The 27,797-nt window shown below is 39.0% G+C and overlaps 1 protein-coding gene across 1 annotated transcript; it reads right to left on the bottom strand.

The window, feature by feature from the left end:
• Nucleotides 1-4,170: 4,170 nt before the first annotated feature.
• Nucleotides 4,171-13,081, bottom strand: LOC147659412 (uncharacterized; the record flags this gene model as incomplete). The annotated part of the gene is made up of 2 exons (XM_086951762.1): nucleotides 13,049-13,081; nucleotides 4,171-8,978 (listed from the first exon to the last, which is right to left on the bottom strand). A coding segment is annotated over exon 2 (4,769 nt), but the record flags the coding sequence as incomplete, so codon positions are not given.
• Between the last annotated feature and the right edge of the window lie 14,716 nt (nucleotides 13,082-27,797).

The raw sequence follows: 27,797 nt of genomic DNA, 5'->3' as shown, positions 1-27,797 counted from the left end.
GTCATGAGTGATGTAATATGTGATGTCATCAGCAGTGCATTGCACGCGCAAGTTATAGTGAGTCCGACTAACTATAACGTGGGAATTTCAATGGTTTTATATCAGTAAAATTTCCAGCTAACTATAACTGGTGTGAAACCTATGGTTTTTTCAGTGAATTTAATAGGTTTTTTAAATGCTAATTCCTAACTATAACTGGTGTGAAACCTATGGTTTTTTCAGTGAATTTCATAGGTTTTTTAAATGCTAATTCCTAACTATAACTGGTGTGAAACCTTTGGTTTTTTCAGTGAATTTCATAGGTTTTTTTAATGCTAATTCCTAACTTTTTATACAGACTCATACCTATGTGTTTTTTAGTGAATTGCTAAAGTATGTTTTTGTAAAAATGAACACTATAATGTATATTGAGATAATATTTTTAATTTAAAATATTTTTTTTTATATTTCGCTTTCGGTGCGCGCACCGGTGCGCGTACCGTCAGCGCACTAACAAAAAAAAAGAAAAAAAATGAAGGAGGGACTGTGTAATAGATAGTAAGACAGATAAAAAGTGTAAAAGGAAGTAACTGAGAAAAGAAAAATGAATAAGGGAGCAAAAGAAAGAAGAAATAGGAAGAAGACTAAAGCAGAGGTTAAGGGAGATTGTAAATGGATGTTGAAAGTAAAAAGAAGGACAGTTAAGTATGGGAATGTCAGGTAGTGACGGAATCAGAGGAAAAGAATAGCAGTGATTGAGGGAAAGTAAATATCAGTGAATATAAGTAAAAAGGGTGAAAGAGGGTACATGTAAGTGAATAAGGGTAACACATGGGGAGTAATAGAGACAAACAAGAGAGAGAGTAAAAGAAGGACTGTCACAAAGGGACTAAGTGAACCAGTAAAAAGGTAAGTGAAGGAGTGTGCATAGGCAGAAGTACTGAAAGAAATTGAATGTGGTCGGAAGTAAACATGGAACAAAAGAATAAGTGAGGGAAGCAAAGTAAGGAAATAGGGGTGCGGTAGGGTGACAGAAAAATAGTGAAAATAAAACAAAAGGTGATAACAAAAAAGATTTTGTAAACACACTTACCATATAATCAATGCAAACTTGTATCTATGAAAGATAAAAGAAAAAACACGTTATAATTTCTTAAAAATATATAATAAAATAGAAACAACAGTTCATGAGGTTTAAAAATCTACAAAAGTTTACTAAGAAATGATGCAATAGTGAAGGATACAAAAACAGAAAGAAAGTAATGTAGAAAGAGAAAAAAAAAGGAAAAAGAAATAGAAAGAGAACAAATTCCTAAAGGTAAATAAGATACTAAAAGAATGTAAGATATCAAATCAAAATCAGTAAAGATAAGAAAATAAAAGAAAAATGAGTGAAAAGGAGAGAAGTCTGATTGAGAAACTATAAATAAAAAAGAGGAATAGAAGATGATTGAGAGTGAGTGAAGTAAAGTAACAGAGTGAAGGGATGAAAGGAATGAAGTTAGTATAGAACGATGGATAAAACAGGAGTGAGAGAGTAAGTACACAGAAAGACAAAAGGAAGAACTAAGTGAACTACAGTACAATGGATGCGAAAGAAAAAAAAAGGAGAAAAAGAAAGAGAGGGTTAGGAAACTAAAGCAGTGGTACTGTGAGAATATGAAAAAGATAAAAAGTGGTGGAAGGAACAGAGGAAATGCAGACAGTTCCTATTAGATTAAGAAGTTGTGAATGAAGTGCACTAAAGAAACAGCGATGAAAAAAGAGTGTAAATTAGTAAAGAGAGGTAAATAAGGGTGAAAAAGAAAATGAGTATAAGACAATGTGAACACAATATAAATTACACAATGCAAACTACACAATAACTTCTACAATATGTTACATTATTTATTTTTGCTGTTCTCAGAATATATTGAATTTCACTTAAATTAGTGAGATCAAAGTCTTCATCATATAACAGCGGGAAAAAAAAAACACAATCTAAAAGATTGTGTTTAAAAAAACCCATTCAAACATACATCTCATATAAGTACACTAATCTTTGATTCACTTACTTTTCCGTGAGACCAAATTGCAGATAGTGAAGGTCCTTTTGGTGGAAAAAAGTCTGCTGTGCTCTATAACTTCCATTTCATCGACTTCCTATGAAAAAAGATCTAACAACATCATATGTTACACTTTCCTCACGGCCAATTTGTGTCAGATATATCAGTATTTTTTACTTTGAGATCCACTTAAAGTATCTACATGAGATTGCAGATAGTGAAGGTCCTTTTGGTGAAAAAAAGTCTGCTGTGCTCTATAACTTCGATTTCATCAACTTCTAACAACATCATATCTTACATTTTCCTCACGGCCAATTTGTGTCAGATATATCAGTATTTTTTACTTTGAGATCCACTTAAAGTATCTACATGAGATAAATAATTTCAAATATTAGATTAACTAACTAACTAACTAACTTTTATTAACTATTCCCGTCTTCAAAGGCCAATTCCCTTTACTAAAACTTTGGTTTTAAAAACACTAGATAAGAATTTGTAGAGTCATAAGGCAAACGTTGTTTATAAGTTAAATGAGAATCATTGCAGTAACTCCATCCATTTTCAGATTTTAAGTAGCATGTATAATGTCCTGAGGTGGTCGAAGATCCATCATGATAAATAATAGCTTCAGTTGTAAAGGTCCTTCCAGAAATTGATAACTGAGAAGCCACAAAATTTTTGATAGAAGTTGTCAATTTAGTTCCATCAGGTCTACATCGTTGGAAAACTAAAATAATATACTGCCCATACCTTTGTATAAATAATGTGGACAGCATTGTACAGTTACATTGGGTACACACCATATTATGATCTGCTGCTTTAACTAGATTTTTAAAAGACACTGATTTACAGTCTGGTAAAGTCAAATATATAAATCTTTCAGTGTCTATTGTAGTAGTACTTGATAAACTACAATTGTGGCAGTCATGCTGCCATTGATAAGAAAGACTGAAAAGATTATCTACATCTACACCTTCATCTTCCAAAACACCAAACATATACATTAAAAATTCCTGACAATCCTGCTGAATGTTCTGTGAAAATTTATCTTGACCAGAACACAAATCTAAAATATTTCGAATTTCTGTTACACTTTCTATTTGTGCTGTAACACTGCTACATTTCTGAAACACAGAATTCAATAAACCACACAATCTTTGATCCCGATTTTCAACAATCTGTTCTTGTAAACTTTTAAGAAAAAAAACAACATTAACCACTACATTAGCATAGCAGTTGACACCAGAACTGTTTTCAAACTGAAATCCAACAACATTTTCTCCACAATTCTTTTTCTTCCTGTTTTCAATTACAGTTTTCTCTACTTTTTGTCTTTTTGCAACTACCTCACTACAATTATCCTCATTTCTTCTTTTTCGGCCTACCACACGTTTTTCAAACAGAGGATATTGAGGCAAATGTGGAGCATACTCTCTTCTTAACCTATTGTATTCTTTAACACAATCTAGATCGGCAGAAATCTTTGTCTCATCACACGCAATCAAGTACAATCCTGATAAAGTTCTGACTCGAGATAATGCCACATATGCCATACCCTCTTTAAACACAGATCTTCCAATGTTCACCAATGCACTATCTACACTTAAACCTTGAGATTTATGATTGTCACTGCATACGCCAAACAAACAGGAAACTGTTTTCGGCGAACATATAAGTCTTTTACAAGTAAAAATCTAGCAGAACAACGACTTATTTGTTGTACTTGTTCAATGCCATCAAATTTTATTTTTAAAAATTCAATTCCATCTCTATTTCTGTAATTCACAAAATCAACAACATAACCCATTGCTCCATTTACCAGACCGCTTTCAACATTTAAATTCCTTCTCAAAATGATACGACAATTTAAACACACATTCAGAGTCTTTTCAAAACCAGCTGTTTTTGAAATACTTTTCTCCAATGAATGCAATTTAGTTTTCAAATTTTCTGACAAAACAATTGTTGCACCCATATGCTCTATTTTATCTATTGCTTCCAGTTTCACAATCTCTTCATTTTCTAAGTCTAACATTTTTTGATTGAAGATGGAACATTCTTGCAGAGTTGGCATCAAACATATCCCAGATTTCTTCTCAGTCATTTTTTAAAAATATTCTCTGGAAGAATGTTTTCATTTGCATACAAATTTGAAATTAATCGACTATGCAAAGCTTTTTTCCCTTTCTCAGTCATTTTTCCAATTCTTACATCTTGTAGAATATTTTTATAATCTTCATCCTTGGCCTGTCGCATATTTTGAAGCAGTTCAGCATATTTAAAATTTAGCCATATATTAACATTTCCAATGCTTCCAAGGGACTTCCTGGTATCTTCATGCGTGAGCATTTTAAACACTGGTTGTCCTTTTACTGGAGTCAACTGCAATAGATCTCCAAAAACAATAATGTGTTTTCCTCCAAATAACACATCATAGTCTGTTTTAAGAATTTCTTGCATTCTCAAATGCACAAAAGCAAGCATTAGATTTGAGACCATGCTTACTTCATCTATGATAAGAAGTTTCATTTTCTTCAAGACTCTTGAAACTTCAGAACACGCATCTCCAGATAGCTTGTTGTAATGCAATTTATTATCATGTTCAACTGGCAGCATCAATAAACGATGTAGAGTAATCCCTTTAATGTTATGTGCTGCCAGACCAGTTGGAGCAGTTACAACACAAGACAGTGGTGAATCAGTCCTTTTCTGCAGATAACTTGCAACGGCTTTAATTAGAAAACTTTTTCCTGTCCCCGCTTCTCCACTTACATACAGTCGGACAGGGTCAAATAATATACATGAGCACTCTTTTTTCTCATGTCTGAATCCATGTTCAATCTGCTCTGTGACTTCATCATATATCTTTTTCTGCTCAATGTTTAGTTGCGTTACCAAATCTTCTAAGTTAACTCCATCCTCTTGAGCTTGTTCCATAGCTCTTTCCACCTCATCCATGGCAGTGGCAGCTTCATTTTGGATAATTGGTCCTCCTAGTGGATCCTGGCTCAATGAAGTAGAACTCTGACTATCTTGAGAACTGTTTCTAGCTATCTCTTCAGCAATTGTGGTTTCTTGCTCCATTTCTTCATTCAACATTTGCAGATAATTTAGAAAAATAGGACATTCTATGGTATCCTTAGTTGCATTAAAAGAGTCTTCATAACAGAGAAAATCTCCAAGTAGTTCCTCTTCTGTACGCCATGGCTTAAAGAGTTGCAAAAGAGCTAAATAGTAAAATTCTCTTTTGTCTGGAACTTCACAACTCAATTTTCGATGATTAATCAAATGGCCTTTTTTCTGCTTCACTAGACATCCTTCATAGCCAATGAGTGCATATTTTCCATTATTGATATCTTCTGTGATGTTCCTCTTATAACTGTAGTTTTGAAGAACTTCATACAAACATGTGTTCTCAAGGTGAGTACTTCTATTTGGATAGTATGTATCCAACATATTTGTCTTCAAAATATCTGTACTGTTTGGTTCTTTTTCCGCCAAATATTCAATTTCTTGTACAGATTTCAAAACTCGGTTTCGTGTTGCAGCAAGACCAAGACTCACCCAAATGATTGTTCTTGATTTGGCATAGAGACTTGCTGATGATAACCGATCAGAACATTCATATGCTCCAATTTCTCGATGCGACAACATCTTCAGACTGAAACTGTATAATTTCTTGCTTAGACTCTTTTCATGTGAAATGTCCTCCCACATTTCCTTCAGTTCTGTCTTTTCTTTTTTGGTGATGTAAGATGTCACATATCGAGCCACAGCAATAGAGTTGTCAGCAACGAACTGAATATCCATGTTAGCATTCCACATGGACAAAATCACTGGGTTGTAATCGTTGATGTACTTAGATTCTTCATTTCTTTTCAAATTATATGTGTTTTTGGGAGATTTTCTCGTCACAGTATGTCGTAGAGATGACATCAAATTATTTACTCTTCCTTTAGAAATCACTGGTCGAGGAAATGCAAAACGACATTTCGTGTAGTACTTTTCCTTGTTTTTAAATTTTCGACGACAGTACTTTCCACAACGATGAGATTGAAAACGTAAAACTTGTTGCCTTAAATTGTTTTCTTCAGTAGATTTTGGAACAGCACATGTTGAATACTCTTCAATGAAACTCATCACTGTTTCATCTGAATCTGATCCAAATTTGGGTGCATCTTTAATCCACAACAACATATGTATATGAGGAGCACCTCTCGCTTGATATTCCTTCCTCCAAAAGAAATCCAAAACCTCTCCAAGGGGAGGATTTTTTTTGTTGGTAATAAAAGACATCATAGCTTCAAATCTATGATTAAAATATCTGCAAACATTCACTGGATCTAAAGAACACAGTTCTCCTGGTGTTTTCAATTCTATATTTGGTATGTTTTCATTTGCCTCTCGTAGAAATTGAAGTAAATCGTCCCAGGCATACTCAGCACAGCTAAGAGTGAGGAACCATGTAGGAGTTCCTAAGTTTCTTAGCATACATTTCAATTCTCCATGACGACGAAACCAATACTCGTTGGTTCCACGTTGACATGCCATGAGATTGATTAGCTGAGATTCCAAAATACTGTCTTGCAGATTAACTTTCTCCATAAAGTCCCTTGCACATACATTTTGCAAATGAGGTCCACTTTTTAATATATGATTAACTGCATAAGAAAGCCCAGACAAATCACTTTCAAACAGTAGATGAAATAAATATGGAATGCATTGACGAAACCTTGGATCTTCTGCATATAATCTTAGAGTCCGGTATTCAGCTGCAGGAATTTGAACTGGTCGATCATCATATCGTCCACCACAACCTGTTGGAAATAATTGTGGAAAACAACGAGCTTCCAAACTTTCTTCCCATACACTAATGGGACTTCCTTTTGCTGCCTTCATTTGAAACAAGTCAATTGCATTTCCCATTACTTCTTTGGAATGCAAAGGATGAACAGTATAATGTTCATATATTTCTTCAGTTCTAGACACATCAACTTTTTCAATTTGACCAACTGAAGAATCACTATCTTCTTCTGTAGCTGTTTCCTCTACTCCAACACTTACATGTTTGTAGTACTCATTGTTTTTAACTAAATACAACGTTGCCTTCTTGACTTTTTTAACATCCACTAAATCTTGCCAAATTTTCTTACTCTTTGTTGGAACCCCATTAACTAGAATAACTAAAGGATCTTCTTCTACTCTTTCTACACCAATTGTATTAATATTTTTCTTTACATCTAGAGGCAAATAAACAACTCTTCCCTTTAATCCTCTCAGTAAATCTGATGGAGGCAATTTCCCTGTCTTAGGCTCCATGCGAACAATAGCCTGAAAAGGATGGACACATTGAATCAAAATAGATTCATAAGTATTTAGATCCATCAATTCAGAAGGAATATCTATCAACTGAAGATTATTATAAACTGCTCTTGCAGGCATTCTATTTTCATTTAATTTTTTCAAACAATAAGTGCAAATACGCTGATCCAAACTCAAATCAAAAGAATTCTCCACCAACAAATAACTTACAAAATCCTCCCATTCACTATTATTTTCCAATTCACTTTTTGCATATAAATCAACTAACCTAGTCTGAATTTTATAATGAGTCCGTCGACAACACACACAAGTTACATTAGGCCTCTCACTTGATTTCACCTTAAACTTGATAATTTCCTCATCAAACTTTTCAATACTTGAAATTTGTCCATTATCTTCTGCATTACCATCCATTACTATATCTATTTCTACACTGTCCTCTTTGTTCCCAAAATAACAAAACTCAATTTCTTCACAAATAGTCTTCACATCCACTTCAGATCCATGCAAAAGAGCACTATTTAACTGTTTAAGCTTAAGTGCAGGACTTTTTGCATAATACAACTTCCTCACTAATTTCCTTACGTTATTATGATGCACTGCTAACATCCTAAAATGATGAAAAACACTCCGACAAACTTTTCTAGAAAGACATGCTAGTGAATGCCCTTGCAAACCTGTGCTTTCTCTCACTCTGCAAGGATCTAACTCTTGCAGGATCTTCATTTTTTGTTTGAGACTTTTTTTACTATATGTACGTAAGAAATTTCGAAGCAAATCAATTGATTCCTGTCGCACACTACAAATACTACTGCATTTCCATGTGTACACTGGACCCTTAGTACGTCTCCCTAAAACTTCATCAGCTAAGACCTCTTCTGCATCTCTAGATACAAGTTTCTCTTTTTCCATCACACAACTATCTTTCACCTCATATGCACGACCACTGGTGTCAACTGCATGCACCAAATCATTTTCCTGAAAGTAACTCTCCTCATTAAAAAAAGGCTCAGAACTTGAACTATGCATCCATTCACCAGAAAATACTTCACAAAAATTACTCCGATTAATAATTCTTTTCCATCTACTGTTCGATTTGAAAACATCCATTGCCTTATTAAGTATCCTAATTCTATTGATTATTAAAATAAATAATTTTTTCTTAACTTCAAAAGCCTGATCAACAATCTTTTCTACACTTTTCTTTTTCTTGTAAAAAGCAGCTTTTAGTTTACTTTTCTTTTCATTTTTTAGCAAATTTAAAACTACCCTATTGCGAAACATTCGCCTACGAATGTCCCTAAAAACATTTACCCTTCTATTGCTAACCATTCTCTTCTCTCCTGGTCCAATGGAAACATTTTTTGTGGGCTTCTCTTTCCTTTTTAGATTTGTTGACTTTTTCTGTATATTCACATTAGCAATTTCATTTTTTTTCCTACGACATATGTTGCGAAGAAAAGACTTAATTGGCTTACCAGAAGCTTTTCTGGTGTTTTTTGAAGTAGTTGTTGAAGAGGATTCCATAAACTCTGTTGTTGATGTTCTCCTTTTCCGTATGGTATTTTTGATATTTCTTTGCCTTGAAGGCATTTTTGCTTCCTTTTCAGAAGTTGATTTGAATCTGTTGTTCTGTTAAAAAAACACATGAAAGACCACTATTAGCAAACAACAAAGTAATGTTAAAAAGCAAACAATATAAACAATAAATTGCAACATATTTAAGTTTATACAATAGCAACACATGGCTTTATTTTTAAAGGCCTTGCGCCACCAGTGCGTCACTTATTACCCATGTTTAAAGTCAAGCATCAGCTGCACATGGCATTCATAAATAAGGGCCAAATGCAAATACCAATCAATTGCACCCAAAAATCGATTTTTCAATAACATGTAAGAAACACTGCGCAAAACCTAAGTACAACCACTCAATATCATCAAACAAAGTCAGGGTCTGATTTATAAAGGCCTTGCGCCACCAGTGCGTCACTTATTACCCATGTTTAAAGTTTTGCATCGGCTGCACATGGCAATCATAAATAAGGGCCAAATACATATACCAATCAATTGCACCCAAAAATCGATTTTTGAATAACATGTAAGAAACACTGTGCAGAACCTATGTACAACCAATCAATATCATCAAACAAAGTCAGGGCCTTATTTATGAAAGCCTTGCGCCACCAGTGTGTCACTTATTACCCATGTTTAAAGTCATGCATCAGTTGCACATGGCAATCATAAATAAGGGCCAAATACATATACCAATCAATTGCACCCAAAAATCGATTTTTCAATAACATGTAAGAAACACGGCGCAGAACCTATGTACAACCAATCAATATCATCAAACAAAGTCAGGGCCTTATTTATGAAAGCCTTGCGCCACCAGTGCGTCACTTATTACCCATGTTTAAAGTCATGCATCAGCTGCACATGGCAATCATAAATAAGGGCCAAATACATATACCAATCAATTGCACCCAAAAATCGATTTTTCAATAACATGTAAGAAACACGGCGCAGAACCTAAGTACAACCACTCAATATCATCAAACAAAGTCAGGGCCTTATTTATGAAAGCCTTGCGCCACCAGTGGGTCACTTATTACCCATGTTTAAAATCATGCATCAGTTGCACATGGCAATCATAAATAAGGGCCAAATACATATACCAATCAATTGCACCCAAAAATCGATTTTTCAATAACATGTAAGAAACACGGCGCTGAACCTAAGTACAACCACTCAATATCATCAAACAAAGTCAGGGCCTTATTTATGAAAGCCTTGCGCCACCAGTGCGTCACTTATTACCCATGTTTAAAGTCATGCATCAGTTGCACATGGCAATCATAAATTAGGGCAAAATACATATACCAATCAATTGCACCCAAAAATCGATTTTTCAATAACATGTAAGAAACACGGCGCAGAACCTAAGTACAACCAATCAATATCATCAAACAAAGTCAGGGCCTTATTTATGAAAGCCTTGCGCCACCAGTGCGTCACTTATTACCCATGTTTAAAATCATGCATCAGTTTCACATGGCAATCATAAATAAGGGCCAAATACATATACCAATCAATTGCACCCAAAAATCGATTTTTGAATAACATGTAAGGAACACTGCACAGAACCTAAGTACAACCACTCAATATCATCAAACAAAGTCAGGCCTTATTTATGAAAGCCTTGCGCCACCAGTGCGTCACTTATTACCCATGTTTAAAGTCATGCATCAGCTGCACATGGCAATCATAAATAAGGGCCAAATACATATACCAATCAATTGCACCCAAAAATCGATTTTTGAATAACATGTAAGAAACACTGTGCAGAACCTATGTACAACCAATCAATATCATCAAACAAAGTCAGAGCCTTATTTATGAAAGCCTTGCGCCACCAGTGCGTCACTTATTACCCATGTTTAAAGTCATGCATCAGCTGCACATGGCAATCATAAATAAGGGCCAAATACATATACCAATCAATTGCACCCAAAAATCGATTTTTGAATAACATGTAAGGAACACTGCACAGAACCTAAGTACAACCACTCAATATCATCAAACAAAGTCAGGCCTTATTTATGAAAGCCTTGCGCCACCAGTGCGTCACTTATTACCCATGTTTAAAGTCATGCATCAGTTGCACATGGCAATCATAAATAAGGGCCAAATACATATACCAATCAATTGCACCCAAAAATCGATTTTTGAATAACATGTAAGGAACACTGCACAGAACCTAAGTACAACCACTCAATATCATCAAACAAAGTCAGGCCTTATTTATGAAAGCCTTGCGCCACCAGTGCGTCACGTATTACCCATGTTTAAAGTCATGCATCAGCTGCACATGGCAATCATAAATTAGGGCAAAATACATATACCAATCAATTGCACCCAAAAATCGATTTTTGAATAACATGTAAGGAACACTGCACAGAACCTAAGTACAACCACTCAATATCATCAAACAAAGTCAGGCCTTATTTATGAAAGCCTTGCGCCACCAGTGCGTCACTTATTACCCATGTTTAAAGTCATGCATCAGTTGCACATGGCAATCATAAATAAGGGCCAAATACATATACCAATCAATTGCACCCAAAAATCGATTTTTGAATAACATGTAAGAAACACTGCGCAAAACCTAAGTACAACCACTCAATATCATCAAACAAAGTCAGGGCCTTATTTATGAAAGCCTTGCGCCACCAGTGCGTCACTTATTACCCATGTTTAAAATCATGCATCAGTTTCACATGGCAATCATAAATAAGGGCCAAATACATATACCAATCAATTGCACCCAAAAATCGATTTTTGAATAACATGTAAGGAACACTGCACAGAACCTAAGTACAACCACTCAATATCATCAAACAAAGTCAGGCCTTATTTATGAAAGCCTTGCGCCACCAGTGCGTCACTTATTACCCATGTTTAAAGTCATGCATCAGTTGCACATGGCAATCATAAATAAGGGCCAAATACATATACCAATCAATTGCACCCAAAAATCGATTTTTGAATAACATGTAAGGAACACTGCACAGAACCTATGTACAACCAATCAATATCATCAAACAAAGTCAGAGCCTTATTTATGAAAGCCTTGCGCCACCAGTGCGTCACTTATTACCCATGTTTAAAGTCATGCATCAGCTGCACATGGCAATCATAAATAAGGGCCAAATACATATACCAATCAATTGCACCCAAAAATCGATTTTTGAATAACATGTAAGGAACACTGCACAGAACCTAAGTACAACCACTCAATATCATCAAACAAAGTCAGGCCTTATTTATGAAAGCCTTGCGCCACCAGTGCGTCACTTATTACCCATGTTTAAAGTCATGCATCAGTTGCACATGGCAATCATAAATTAGGGCAAAATACATATACTAATCAATTGCACCCAAAAATCGATTTTTCAATAACATGTAAGAAACACGGCGCAGAACCTAAGTACAACCAATCAATATCATCAAACAAAGTCAGGGCCTTATTTATGAAAGCCTTGCGCCACCAGTGCGTCACTTATTACCCATGTTTAAAATCATGCATCAGTTTCACATGGCAATCATAAATAAGGGCCAAATACATATACCAATCAATTGCACCCAAAAATCGATTTTTGAATAACATGTAAGGAACACTGCACAGAACCTAAGTACAACCACTCAATATCATCAAACAAAGTCAGGGCCTTATTTATGAAAGCCTTGCGCCACCAGTGCGTCACTTATTACCCATGTTTAAAGTCATGCATCAGCTGCACATGGCATTCATAAATAAGGGCCAAATACATATACCAATCAATTGCACCCAAAAATCGATTTTTCAATAACATGTAAGAAACACTGCACAGAACCTAACTACAACCACTCAATATCATCAAACAAAGTCAGGGCCTCATTTATAAAAGCCTGGCGCCACCAGTGCATCACTTATTACCCATGTTTAAAGTCATGCATCAACTGCACATGGCAATCATAAAAAAGGCCAAATAAAAATACCATTCATTTGCACCCAAAATCGATTTTTAAATAACATGTAAAAAACACTGCGCAGGACTTATATACTAACATACAATTTCACTTCTAAAACATAACTATCTGCTTCCAAATATTCTCCATAGAGAAAATAAATCTCTATCTAAATTAAATGAATCATTACTTACCTTTAGAAATGCTTTTGGAGATTGAAAACAGTGTCAGACACACACACCAATTTTTCTTTAGCAGAGGAGAAGGTGTGCTCTCAATACACTGAAACCAAGACTGGCATAGAAAATCTCTATCTTTGTACACATATGCCTTAATTCAACCAATGAAAACTCTTCCCTCACTATTTTCAAACCAACACCCATCCCCCTCTCAAACCTTTCTATCTGTTACCATAGCAACTCCCTCCTAACTGAACTGTAAGGTTCAAAAGTTTATCTTACAATGTTGCAAATTAACTCAGCAAGGATGTTTGACCTGTCAATACAGCAGCCTATACAGGGTATTTTTGCTTTTGGTGACTTTTTTTAAACCATTCAAATTGCTTCTTTCACACAACATAACCATACACCCTAACTTTCAGTTTTCAACTATCTGAATCCACCAATCATTGCTAGTGATTCAAGAGCACAGAAACTCCACAATTATTTTTTTGTGAACTCCTACTGTTCCAACTGCCATTTCATTCCCACACTTCATCTGACTGGACCAGAACCTTCTCACATCATGTACTCTGTTTGGGTTATTGGACATAGCTACATCCACTGGGCTCAAAGGTATGCAGCTAGCAGAAATTTTCATAACCTTGATTTATCAAATGTGGAAATCAAGTGGATTGGCCACAGAGGATTAAAATGTCACCAATTGATACCATTGGTGAAAACCTTTTTGCATCTGCCAGAACCTGACCTTATAATTGTGCACTGTGGTGGAAACGATCTAGGCACATTAACTGGGGTAGGTCTGGAAATGCTATTAAAGGACACCTTTCATCAATTGATGATACTTTTTCCCCACACTGCCTTGGTATATTCCAATATATGCCAAAGACAGAAATGGAACTGGTCCAACCAATTTGGTCCACAATTTGAGAAAGCACGGAAACATGTAAATAAATCTGTTTCTGCTTACATGAGAGACTATGGAATGGGTTCATTATACAATAATAACTTGCGTTACAACATGCAAGACATCTACAGAGGAGATGGAGTGCACTTCTCAGATGAGGGGAATAGAATATTCCTCCTGAATTTAAGAATGTGTATTGGAACCTACTTGTAGGTACCTAAATCAACCACAGAACCCAAAAGCTCTTTTCAGAGCTACCCTAACTCTGATCATTCAAAGCGTTTATTTTTTTCTAACTTTTTTCACTATTTTTCACCAAAGTACGCTTTCGGGTACGCTTAAAGGTGCGCGCACCAGGCGCTACCCCCGCGAAAAATTAAAGAATTTTTTTTTTTTTTTTTACGTTTATGAGCCTCCTAAGCCCCCCTCAGAAAACCTAGAGGGTCAAGAAGTCTCTACAGTTCCCCCTTCTATCCATTCCGAACATTGTTTACCCTCCATCTTGTGTCTCGATTGTTCCGAAACACAAAATGGAGGACTCCCGTAACGCTGCCAGTGCGCGTAAAGGAGCGCGCACCCCTAAGCGCTCGTTAAAAAAAGGTGGGAAAGTAATTTACGGAAAACCCAATGGAGACACTTTCATCAAATATAGAATACGCCCTACTACATAGCAGTCCCTACCATTTGCCCAAATTTGGTGAAATTCCATTGAGACATTTAGGCTACAGGCCTGTCTAAATATCCTGAGGTAAATTACATGACAAAAACACACTTGTAATGTTAGAATTTACAACCAATTAAAAAGTATCTCTCATTTTCTACGATTATTTCCTGACGTTTGATTGGTTAAGTACAACAATATATATAAAAGAAGAGAGGGAAACACAGCCATTTTGACTACTGCTTCCTGAAGTACACTTGAAAACAAATTTCACTGACAACTTCAACTAATTTCTCTAAGGTAACTTCTAATTATGGAAGTATATTGTACACGTTAAGTTTATTTCTTAAAAAATATTCTGTTAGTGATATGCTATCCCTCTTTAATAGTTAGAGATAGAGATAGACTTCTCTGTAATAGTTATGGATTGAGTTAGGCTTCTCTGGTATACTAGCTCTACTAATATAGTTAATTTATATGCAATTTTCAGAAAGAAAATGGAAGGAGAAAATAAGGCAAATGATACTTCTATCAAAGTAAAGGTGGAAAAACCAGAAGATGAAAAAAAAGAAGTTGATTTCATGGATGACTCTTTGGATGAACAGTTTATAGAATGTTTGGAAGAAATTGAATCATGTACATATAATTATGAGGAAATTCCGGACAATATTATGTTAGAAATTTTATTAAATTATGAAAAAGAATCAGAGGAATAAATTTATCTTTAATAATTTCAATTGTTTCAGACAATATTCTTTTTTATATGTAATTCATGAAGTATTACCAAAAATGTTTAAAATATAAAGTGAGACTTATAGTATACTGTTCAACTATTTTTCTGTTACATAGTAAGTTTACTCATAGTTACTACCTTTCTCCCACTATATTATCTCATATGAATATTTTACACCTCATTTTCATAAGTGAACAGGATAGACTACTCATGATCCCCTAGAAATTCTCAGGGAGTGCTTAAAAGATCTGTTTCTCCTTTCCAGACAGACTATATTATGAATTCCATATACCACAAAAAATACAATAACAACATGCAAGATGTCTACAAAGAAGATGGTGAACATTAAATTTAAGTCTCTTCATTAGTACCTACATGTAGGTACTTACATAAAATAAAAAAATAAAAAAAAAAACAATTCATAAACATACAATTTTTGAAGTGATTATTTTTCCATAGTACCCTCCTCGATACGCTCCCCGGTGCGCGCACCAGGCGCTTCCCCCGCGAAAATCGAAAAAAAAAAAAAAAAATTTGAGGCCCCGCGGGGCCCTTTAATGGCCCCCATATCAAACCTAGGGGGTCAGGGGGGGTCTACCCTGCCCCCTTATGGTCAATTCCACCCTTTGTTTTTGCCACCTCTTATGACTAGATTTTACCGATAGACAAGATGGCGGCCGCTCCGGACTGTTTAGAATGTTTACAGACAACTGAGAGCCAATCAGCTTTCTGCGCGCAAGTCGCGTGTCGCGCCGGGAGCGCTCACCGGTGCGCGCACCGGAGAGCGCCTATAGATATATATATTTTTTTGAACGTTAATTTCTCAAAATCCACTGAAGCACATATCTTGAGACATAGCAAAGGCACATCGGGCTACCAGTCCCTACAATTTTGCCAAGTTTGGTGGAAATCCATTCAGCCGTTCGAGCTAAAAGTGAAATCGACCGCCCTATGGAAATTAACATGGGGAAAACGCGTTTTGGGACCCCCCTTTTATCTCGGCCCCCGCTTGACGAATCCCCCCCAAACTTTCAGGGAAGGACCGGACCGCCATGAGACCATTTTCCTGAAAATTTCAGGCAGATTCGTCAACCGGCGCCAAAGTTATTCAAAATAGAATGTTGAGATTTAACATTGAAAATTATCCTAACTATAACTACCTACTGGCGACCGCCAGTAGGTAATATATATATATATATATATATATATATATATATGCAGCTCGGGGTTTCCACCAGATTTGCCCAAGAAACCACGCACTCCGGGGGTAGTTCTCCGATGCTGTTTATTTCAAAATTCGCAACAGACGCGTTTCGGCACTCCGCCTTCCTCAATGTTACAAACATTGATGGTAGGCGCCATGTTTTTAATAGCGTTCTCATGTGATTACGTGGTAAAAACAAACAAGGGACTAAATTATACGCCATATTGGGTGTTGTTCACAGTGCACATCAGGTATTGTTTCAGTACATTAATGATACTATGGTAACTTTTCTTTTTGATTTCGCCACTATTCAGGCTCAATCAATCATAAGCACAATATACTCGAATTTATTTTGCGCAAGGATTGAAAATATCAATTGCGCGCACATTACCACAATAACATTTCTACGCCGTGTATCGGCTAAATTATTTCGGCATAGTTAGGGTTTGTACAATTAAACATATATTTCAACGCGGCTAGTTTTGTCTCCGAAATTTACGGACCAAAGCCACCAATATCTTTTCTAATGACAATTTTTTCGCCATCTTAAAACTGCACCCAATCTTAGAATGAGCCGTTTAGCCATGTACTGGCGTAACCATTGTACTTTAACAGTTCCAGTGATGTTTCAAAATAATCAAGCCGTGGATCGGCAATTCCCCCTTGACTTACACATGTTTTACCACTATCTTAATTATCAATCATCATAAACATATATCGTAGGTTCAAGAACTTTCACTATCGAAGGATTACCTTAATGTCATACTTCAATTGAACATATATTTCAAGATATTAGAGGAATTAGAAAAAACTGCACAAATATTTTCGTTCTCGGCAACCTTGTCCAATGTTTCTATAAGTTACTTCGCATGAGATTTTTAAAAAAAACATACAATTTAGAAATTCATATGTTGGTTGAGGTCATTATATTTCTACTGAGATACAAGTCTGCATCAGTTCATTATACTTCTGTTTCTTGCTTAAAATCCAATATGAGATGCCAATTCTTCCCCTGCATTCAAACCATTGGGATGTTTAGTCATTAAGTCTACGATGTACCGGGACTCAAGTCTTCTTAGCCTATGTAATCTGTCTCCCCCCCCTGGGGTTCTCTGGTATGTAATCCAGTCCATAATATTGAAGTTGATGTCTACTGCTGGAGTGTTTATCCTGGAAATGTCGGGCGACAGGATACGATTGATCATTTTTGTCTATTGCCCTTAAATGTTCTAAAATCCTTAGTTTTAAGGGTTTAATCGTACTCCCGATGTACATTAGTCCGCACGGACATTTGAGACAGTATACTGCATAGGAAGTGTTGCAGGTAAGGTATTTATTGATTGTTTTTGTTACTCCTGTATTTGGTATCTCATAGTTTTTCACTCTTTTGCTGTGTGCACAGGCTTTGCAGTGGTGACATGGATGAAAACCCTTCAAATCAGCGAGTGTGTTGGATTTCCTTTCGATTTTCTTTAAATGGCTTTGGACCAACATATCTTTTAGAGACCTGGATTTCTTGAATGTTACCAAAGGATAATCAGGAATGTCATCTGTGATGCAACTGTCAGTCTTTAATATATGCCAATTCTTTCTAAGCATACATTTAAAAAAATTCGCTTCCGCCGAATATGGAGTTACCAGCCGGAATTTACCCATTTCGGTTTTCTCATCAATGGAAGTACGATTCTTGTCTGTCAGTAGATTTTGTCTCTGCAATACATTGACTTTATGATATGCACTTTGTAGGGTGCCCATTGCATAGCCTCTCTTTTGAAATCTACCAATACATAATGATGCTGCAATTTTAAAATCTGAATCCCTGGAGCTATTGCGTTTGAGCCTGAGTAGCTCTCCATAGGGAATGTGTAGTAATCAAAGGAAGCTGGGACTGTAGGTTCTTAAGTTACTTTATTAAGATGTTAAGTTATAATGATAACCCCATCAGGAGCAGCTGTCCTGCTGCTCAGCCCTCACTCAACTGACATTCATAACATGCTAACATTCCACTCATCCAACATTCTACAACACATGCATTCTAGCTGAGCAGCAGGGAGACTCAAGATACAACATATCTCCCTTCGTTATAGGGGAAAGAATTGCATAGTGAACAAATAAGATAATGACCACATGTTAAGTACACGTAGTCACAAACTTCAAACAATGCACAAATAAAACATATGCAAATATGCAACACCATTCTACCAATGAACTTACAAAGAAGATACATCCTGAATCGCTATACCACGATTCACCAAACATCAAAAGAAAACAACCTGAGGCGCTACGTAACACCTCATCTCACACACCACAGTCTGAGCAGAACGTCACGAAAGGTCCCTGAAATAAAGCACTATCCATCATCATACACCATCAATCCGAAATGCCACACATCATACCAGTTGGCCAGACCAGAACAACATGCAGCACTCACAGAAACAAACCATAGCACCAAACAACAGGAATCAACGTGTACACTACAGACAAATGAACAAGCCCTTACAAAACTCATTCACACCAGATCAAGCACTTACATAACTCAATCATACACCAGAATGAGCACTTACATAACCCATTCCTACACCAGAACGAGCACTTACATAACTAATTCTCACACAAATGAACAAGCCCTTACATAACTCATTCATACACCCGATCGAGCACTTACATAACTCAATCATAACCAGAACGAGCACTTACATAACTCATTCATACACCAGAATGAGCACTTACATAACCCATTCATACACCAGAACAAGCACTTACATAACTCATTCTCACACAAATGAACAAGCCCTTACATAACTCATTCATACACCCGATCGAGCACTTACATAACTCAATCATAACCAGAACGAGCACTTACATAACTCATTCATACACCCGATTGAGCACTTACATAACTCAATCATAACCAGAACGAGCACTTACATAACTCATTCATACACCATGTCATGTCTGGGACACATTCCATTTTATAGTCACTTCAGGTACAGTTGCAGTGGCACAGTCACTTCTGGTGCAGTTTTTTTGGGACATCTTCCTTTAAATAATCACTTCATGCGCAGATACAAGGCACTTTCCTTAAATGGTCACTTCAAGTGTAGTGTCTTGGACCCCTATGCAGTTCCTGTAACTTGAGCCATATAACTCCTCGAAACCGTTTTCATCTGTGGAGCAGTGTTGGATTAATACGCTGCAGCACTAATTACCACAATTATTTTCTTGAGTCCTGACTGTCTCAACCCATGTAGGCTCGTGCTCCTAAAATCAAACGTTACCCTCAAAACCGCTGCAGATGCACAAGGCCTCATGGACTGCCTCTTCTTCTCAACAACTACTTCGGTGTTTACTCACGAAAAGTAGACAGATCATGCCACCTCTCTTCTCCGTTTTCCTTTCACATTGCTAGGCAACCGTCATTGTTGTTGTGGAAAGAGTAATGGCTGCAATCACGTTGAGAGATGCGCGAAGACGTCAACACGTAACTGAATGAGTCACTATGAGCTGGGGCTTCTGACTCACGAAGGATGACGATGGCAGCATTCCTCCATGCAACAGAGTCTCGTGGTAAGTGCACATTTTCAAAAGACGCACTAACGGTAACTGGATCCACTTTCAGGTAACAAGCAAGATTCACTAATAAAAATACGTGAATGACGCACTTCTTCTGTCCCACACTTTATCGCGCAAAGCAGGTTCACATCACTTTGGCATTAATCTCACTTTACTTTCCCACAAGAGACGATGAGACAGGAACTGAAAATAAATCCAGGCTTGATTACGCAGACGAAAAGTGTGGCTGGCTAGTTCTTTGCTCCCAAACAGTTTTCAACATACACCGCAGCTGGTACTAATCATTTTTTTAGCGCTGACATAACACGCAGAACAGGGTTAAATGTCATTTCAAACTTTCCTCCGTGGCTCGAACATAAACAAACTAGGCAGCAGCTGTTTTTTTTTTAAGTAGACTCCAAGACTCGATTTTACATCTGCAGCACACAGCAGCTTGCAACCTACACAGAGGCTCAATTTGTGCCCCCGGTCAATTAATTGCTTTTTTTTTTTTACTTCCACCGAAGATAAACCGATCACACAGCTGCTGTTTTTAAAGGATTTCACTTTCAAAGTCTCGATCCATCACAGTGCAATTTTCATCCTTTCAATACCGTGACTCGATTTCACTGTCCCACAGAGGCTCGATTTCCTGCCCCTGAACTCGTTTTTTTTTTTTAATTCTTCAAATGCTCGGGAATCATACACCATCTAACAAATGGCTTTCACTTTTCTCTGAGGCTCGATTTTATGCCCCCGAGCAACCAGTCAACTTTTAAACAAGACCACAGCTTTATCTCCTGAATCACATTTATCTGACACACCTATGTATCAGGGCGACCGATGGTAAGGTCACTGATGGGGTTCTTCCTTTTTGTGTCAGACAACGTTTGAAACAGGCATACTTCATCAAATAAAAGTCATTTACCTCAAAATTGGTCTTTTCCAACGATGTTCTTTGACAGTCCAGTTACACTCTTTTCCTTTTAATTTCTCTTCACTGTTTCACTCTTCTCTTTTCTTTTTTTAATTTGCACGCGTAGATTCTTCTTGACAGTGATCACCAAATGTCGCCAAAATGTAGTAATCAAAGGAAGCTGGGACTGTAGGTTCTTAAGTTACTTTATTAAGATGTTAAGTTATAATGATAACCCCATCAGGAGCAGCTGTCCTGCTGCTCAGCCCTCACTCAACTGACATTCATAACATGCTAACATTCCACTCATCCAACATTCTACAACACATGCATTCTAGCTGAGCAGCAGGGAGACTCAAGATACAACAGAATGCTCTGTATTAGTGCAGGTGAATGGTTGCTTGTGGCATACAATACTGAGTTCCCCGCTGTACTCTTGCGGAAAAGAGATGTTTCTATTTTATTGTCTATTATGAACACTTTCAAGTCCAAATATTCCACACAGGTATTGCTAATAGAGCCACTGAAAATCAAATTCTTGTCATTTCTATTGAGGACGTCAATGTAGGCCTTGGCAGTATGTTCCGATCCCTGCCAGATTATGAACAAGTCGTCTATATAACGACACCACTTGATCACACAGCCCCTCTCACCATCCACCTCCAGCGACCTGGGTACCTGCTCCTCCCACCAGCCTACGAAAAGGTTCGCATAGCTGGGGGCAAAGCAGGAACCCATCACAGTTCCAGATATTTGTCTGTAATAAGCGTCCTCAAATAAAAAAATATTATGTGTCAAACAAAACTCCACAAAGATTACCAGCATCTGATTATGTTCCAAAAATCTCAGTTGTCTCTTTTTGAGGTAGTATTCCACCGCTTTGATGCCTTTATTGTGACTAATGCATGTATATAGACTTGTTATGTCTAATACTAACATTCTGTAACTTGGATCCCATTTGTTTTTTTCAATTTTGGACAAAAAGTCCTTCGTGTCTCTTATGTGGGAATCCAATCCCTGTACCAATGGGTTGAGAAAGTGATCGATAAAGGTGGAAAGATGTTCCTTTAGGCTGTTTTGTGATGAAATAATGGGTCTGCCTGGAGGGTCAGTATTACTCTTGTGAATTTTTGGAATGTGATAAAAGGTTGGTATTGTTGGATTATTGCTTCTTAGGAATAAATATTCCTCTTTGCCCAGCATGTCTTTGGGATACCAGCTGTATATCAGTTCATCATATTGTTGTATGCTGGCAGCATAATTTTCCTTAGATGACACCTCATCATTTTCTGCATTTTGTAGTTGTTTCATAGCTTCTTTGCAGTAATTTTCTCTGGTTTGTAAAACAACATTCCCGCCTTTGTCTGAAGGCTTGATGATCACATTCTTGTCCTGCATTAAATCCAGGATTGCTTTCCTTTCATCTGGATTTATATTATTCCCTCTGTTCTTTCCATCTTTTCCACTTTTCGCTCTGTATTTGAAATGAATGAAATGAAAATGGATTTCTTAAGCGCATGGCTGCCCAAGGGCGTCCCAGCGCTGATACACACTGCAAGCTTCCATGATCCTCAGACAACGGACTCAGACTCCCCGCGGGAAAAGGAAGGTCTTTAAAGATTTCCGAAACTTCTGGAGACAGGGTTCCAGGCGAAGAGCAGCAGGAAGATCGTTCCAGGTCTTGGCAACATTCACAGAGAACCTCCGGCCTCCGGAACGTGCTCTCCTCACTCTGGGGATGGTCAGCAAGTTGCTCACGTCAGAGTGGAGGGAACGCGAGGACTTGTAGGGGCATATAAGGTCCCTGAGAATAGGGGGGCCCATTCCCTGGAGAGACTTAAAGGCGATGGAAAGGGCCTTAAATTTGATTCTCTCCCTGATGGGGAGCCAATGGAGCGATCTGAGAGCAGGTTTGGCCGAAGTTCTTTTTGCCGTGCCTGTCAGTACCCTGGCCGCCGCATTTTGTACTCGCTGAAGGGTGTTAATGGCTGACTCAGGGGCACCGAGCAACAAGGCGTTGCTATAGTCCAACCTTGACAGTATTAGCCCCTGGATCAGAAGTTTCCTCGAGCTGAAGGGAAGAAGAGGCAACACTTTCCGGACAGAGCATAGCAAACCATAGCAGATACCTGCCACTTTCTTGGTTTGTACTCTGAACGTCAGGTCAGGCTCCAGCCATACCCCCAAGCTCTTAATCTCATTCTTGGGTTGGGGCGCCTCGCCCAGACAGGGGGGCCACATGGCTTTGGGAAGGGAGGTGGAAAGGTTACCCAACAGCATAAGTTCCGTTTTGGACCCGTTGAGTTTCAGCCGTGATTCTGTCATCCAGACCGTGATACCTGTCAGACAGCACCCAAATCTTTCTGCCACATTTTCATGGTGGGATAGCGAGACGACAAGCTGGGTGTCGTCCGCATAGGTCACTATTTTCACCTCGAAGGGTGAAACCACATCCTCCAGTGGGGCCATATAGATATTAAAGAGCGTCGGGCTCAACGAGGAGCCCTGCGGGACTCCACACTGGAGGGGGATCGACTCGGAGAGGGTCCTGCCATCACAGACCTGATAGGACCGACCATTCAGAAAGGAAGTCATCCAGCTTAAAGCCTGGCCGGATACTCCCACCCTAGTAAGGCGCTGAATGAGGATACCATGGTCGCCGGTATCAAATGCCGCGCTGAGGTCAAGGAGGACCACAGCTGCGGAGCCTCCTGCGTCAAGAATGCGTCTGGCTTCCTCCACTACTGCAATCAGGGCAGAGTCAGTACCCTGCCCAGGGCGAAAGCATGTTTGCGAGTTCTTGAGCAGGTCATGACCTTCTAGAAACGTGGACAGCTGGCGATTGACCACCTTTTCTGCAATTTTGCTCAGGCCCGGCAGCAAAGAAATTTGGCGGAAGTTCGCCAGATCGTCAGGGTCAAGTCCCGGCTTTTTAAGAAGAGCCTTAACCATCGCCTTCTTCCAGCTAGGGGGAACTTCCCCACCACCGAAGGAGGCGTTAAGAAGGTCCGTGGCCCGCGGGGAGATGGTCTGTGCAATCCGCTTAAGAATATGGATCGGCATAGGGTCAGTGGGGAAGCCACTTTTGAGATTAGCTAATTCTTTGTGGAAGTCTTCCTCAATTATGGGAGTGATAACTTCCCACAAAGGGCTCACACCACTCTCGACCTGCATAGAGGACTCAGAGGGAGGGGTACTGAAAGGAATACTTTGTAGGATTTTTCTGACCTTGTTGTCAAAGAAATGTGCAAGTTCATTGCACCTAGCTCTGCTCGTAGATTGCGTCAATGAAGGAGAGGGGGTTTTCAGGAGTTCCTTGACTATAATAAAAGTTTCTCTTGAGGAGTTGGAAGCAGTCCTGATGCTCTCATCATAAAAGGCCGCTTTCGTGTAGTTACAGGCTATCTTGTATGCCCTCATGGCTTCCTGATAAGGGATTTTACTATTAGTGGAACAGTCTTTGCGCCAGACGCGTTCCAGTCATTTGCAGACCTTTCTAAGGTGGCAAAGTTCAGCTGTGTACCAAGGGTTTTTAAACCCATTACTTTTCTTGGAACTACACTTCTTGGGAAGCACCAGATCCAGTGCTCCTAGTAACCAGTTGTGGAAACTCCAGTCTGCTTCAAGGGGGTTCGAGAGGGGTGCAGGAATAGATTGCTCAAGGGCAGTAGTTAAACCATCAAGGGACAGTTTAGACCAAGGTCTTTGTGAGGACTGAATAGAGCCCTTACAATCGGAACTTGATTCTGTCATGATGGTCAAACTAAAAGGAATAAGAAAGTAGTCTGACCAGGGGAGGGGGCATGGCGGGGAAGCCCTCAGGAGTGGAACGTTAGAAAATAAAGGGTCCAATAGATGACCCTTCAGATGCGTGGGTTCATTATTGTGCAGGGTCAGATTACACGCTTCCAATTCAGCCAGCAGATCAGCAGCCACCTTATCTCCCGGGTCTTCCAAGTGGAGATTCAAATCTCCTAGAAGAAGGAAGTTGGGGGCCGAGGCTGCCAGTGTCAATGCTGTTTCCAGCAGGGAACTGATAAACTGCTTGACCCCACCCGGAGGTCGATAGATCAGCAGCCCTGACAGCGAGTAATTGGGAGAGAGTTGGATGGAAAACCTTATGCTCTCTGCGTCAGAGATCCTACCATTTTCTATCCTGCAGGCTAGAGTCTCACTGTAGATTATAGCTAGCCCTCCACCTATGCCATGAGGCCTGTGAGGCCACTGTATCGCGTAGCCCTTGGGCAAAGAGTTGACTATGTCGAACTCTGAGCTATCAGAGAGCCACGTCTCTGTAAGAAACAGAACATCAGTTTTATTATCCTGGATCATTAGATTTACTTCAACCGAGTTCTTAACCAGAGACCGGCAATTTAGTAGGGCAAAGACCAGGGAAGAAGGCGTTGGCTCTCCCTTTTTGGAGCCTTTACCAAGCGTAGGGCAGTAAGCACACCGTCTGTATGGTACGTCCGGTCTGACTGGGTACCTGCAGGGTTGGGTAGTGACCGGACGGAGTGCTAACAGCTCGTCCCTGGTATAAGGAGAGGGACTCAATTTACATGTAGACAGCAAGGTAAAATCGGGCAGAGGTTTTGGCCCTAGGTCGGTAATGGCCCGGACGGGCCCAGACGGGCTTGCCTCTGGCGCGCCTCCGGCACGCCATCGGCGCGCCCGCTGCGCCTGCCCGCCCGCTGCGCCCGCCCGCTGCACGGACGGGAAATGGCTGCCATAAGTGAAGTGCCGGGGCCGAGAATCACCCGGGCACTAGAGCGTTGAGCCTCCGACTACCCCCAAGATGGCGCCTGAAAAGCTTGCGCCAGGGAGGACAGCGTGAGTCGACCGGGGCCCTAAATCAGCCCTTAGGATGCAAGTCGCCCCTTAAGAATCAAGTGTGTGGCAGTCCTAAGTGTGCAAAGTCGCAGGAAATATTGCCAGTATTTTCAGGTAAAATCACATTAAGTACAACCATAAAATCCGCAATTTTAAAAACAAATGTTAAGTTAGGCGTGTAAATAATGCCTGCCTCCGAGTGAGTGCCAGGGAGCTAAGTGTGTAAACCGGAGGTTTAGCACAAGGGAAAATTTATAGTGCCGGGGCCGAGAATCGCCCGAGCACTAGAGCGTTGAGCCTCCGACTACCCCCAAGATGGCGCCCGAAAAGCTCGCACCAGGGAGGACAGCGTGAGTCGACCGGGGCCCTAAATCGACCCTTAGGATGCAAGTCGCCCCTTAAGAATCAAGTGTGTGGCAGTCCTAAGAGTGCAAAGTCGCAGGAAATATTGCCAGTATTTTCAGGTAAAATCACATTAAGTACAACCATAAAATCCGCAATTTTAAAAAAACAAATGTTAAGTTAAGCGTGTAAATAATGCCTGCCTCCGAGTGAGTGCCAGGGAGCTAAGTGTGTATTTCAATAAGTCATTGGTCATTGCCTCCGAGAATACATCGATCGCATCCAGTGTTAATTGTGGATTAAAATGCGATCTAAGTTTATAGCCGCTCTCCTCTCTTTCTTGTTCTATTCCCAAAGCTGCTGCTCTTGTTGCTTCTTCTGCGGTAGATGACGGGAGCTGGGTCGTGTATTCCTCGAGGGCTAGACCTTGCAGGGTCTCAACCGCAGGTAAATCATTTCCTCTTAACGCATCAGTAGCAGTGGCCCTCATATGAGTCCCAATGGGGATCTTCAAAGATGGTCTCGTTTTAAAGTATTTGCGCAGTTTTAATTTTCGAACGAAATTGAACAGGTCTATACGCGTTTGCGTATATTCTAAATGGCTTGTTGGGCAGAAGCTGAGTCCCAGGCTTAGAACTCTGTTCTCAGTTTCAGTGAGGACTCTCGGTGTTAGATTTATTACAGTGATGTCCTCTGCTGTATCCTGAGGTGTAATTATTTCTTCCGGTTCACCCAATTCGATCTCTTGGGTCTTCCGCGTCCTCTTCCGCCTGTTGCCCCCACCTCCTCTTCTCGTTTTTCTTCTTCTCGTTCTGGGGGTTTGTTCTTCCCTCCCCGTAGCCATGCCTGTTGGATCACCTGAAATTCGTCCTGAAAAGGTGTCATCTTAGATGTGCTTGCTTGGCCTGCAGGGGATTGAGCGAAATATATATATATATATATATATATATATATATATATATATATATATATTCACCACCAAAGTAATCCCGTTACCGAGGGCACACTTCTCACAGCTGGTGCGAGTTCCAGGGACGGGCTTTCCCTGTAATTAATTCCCCACCACATGAATTTATACTCGCACTCCACCAGGATGTCGTTTTATAGCAGGTTTATTTTAACAGTGTACCATTACAGCACACTGCTATCAACAGTGTGCTGTAATGGTACACTGTTAAAATAAACCTGCTATAAAACGACATCCTGGTGGAGTGTGAGTATAATTTCATTTGGTGGTAAATAGATATATATATATATTGGTTGACGGAGGTCATTATTGGTAGTTTACGAGGCAATGACCGGTGGTGTACATTATCAAATTGCTCTCACCAGATTTGTGAATTGGTAATACATCTTTATAACTTGATGGTGCAATGCAATGAGTCTCTTATGGATATTTAAGATGGCAATCTATGGTCCTTATTCTGTTTTAGCACTTGCCATCATTTTACCGATAGATACGAGTTGGTGTTCAGCAGTTCAATGATTGTACTAATCACTGAATATTCTTATCAGATATGGAAAATTTACAATTGATATTTTGTAATTTACAATAATATATGTGTGAGAACATTTACTGTGCAAACAAAGTTTGTTTTCTCCAGTATGTGACTAACTTA

The sequence above is a fragment of the Lissotriton vulgaris genome, unplaced genomic scaffold, assembly GCF_964263255.1.
Source record: "Lissotriton vulgaris unplaced genomic scaffold, aLisVul1.2 SCAFFOLD_12040, whole genome shotgun sequence".
In the NCBI taxonomy this organism is placed as follows: Eukaryota; Metazoa; Chordata; class Amphibia; order Caudata; family Salamandridae; genus Lissotriton; species Lissotriton vulgaris.
This window is presented reverse-complemented; position numbering and strand designations above follow the sequence as displayed.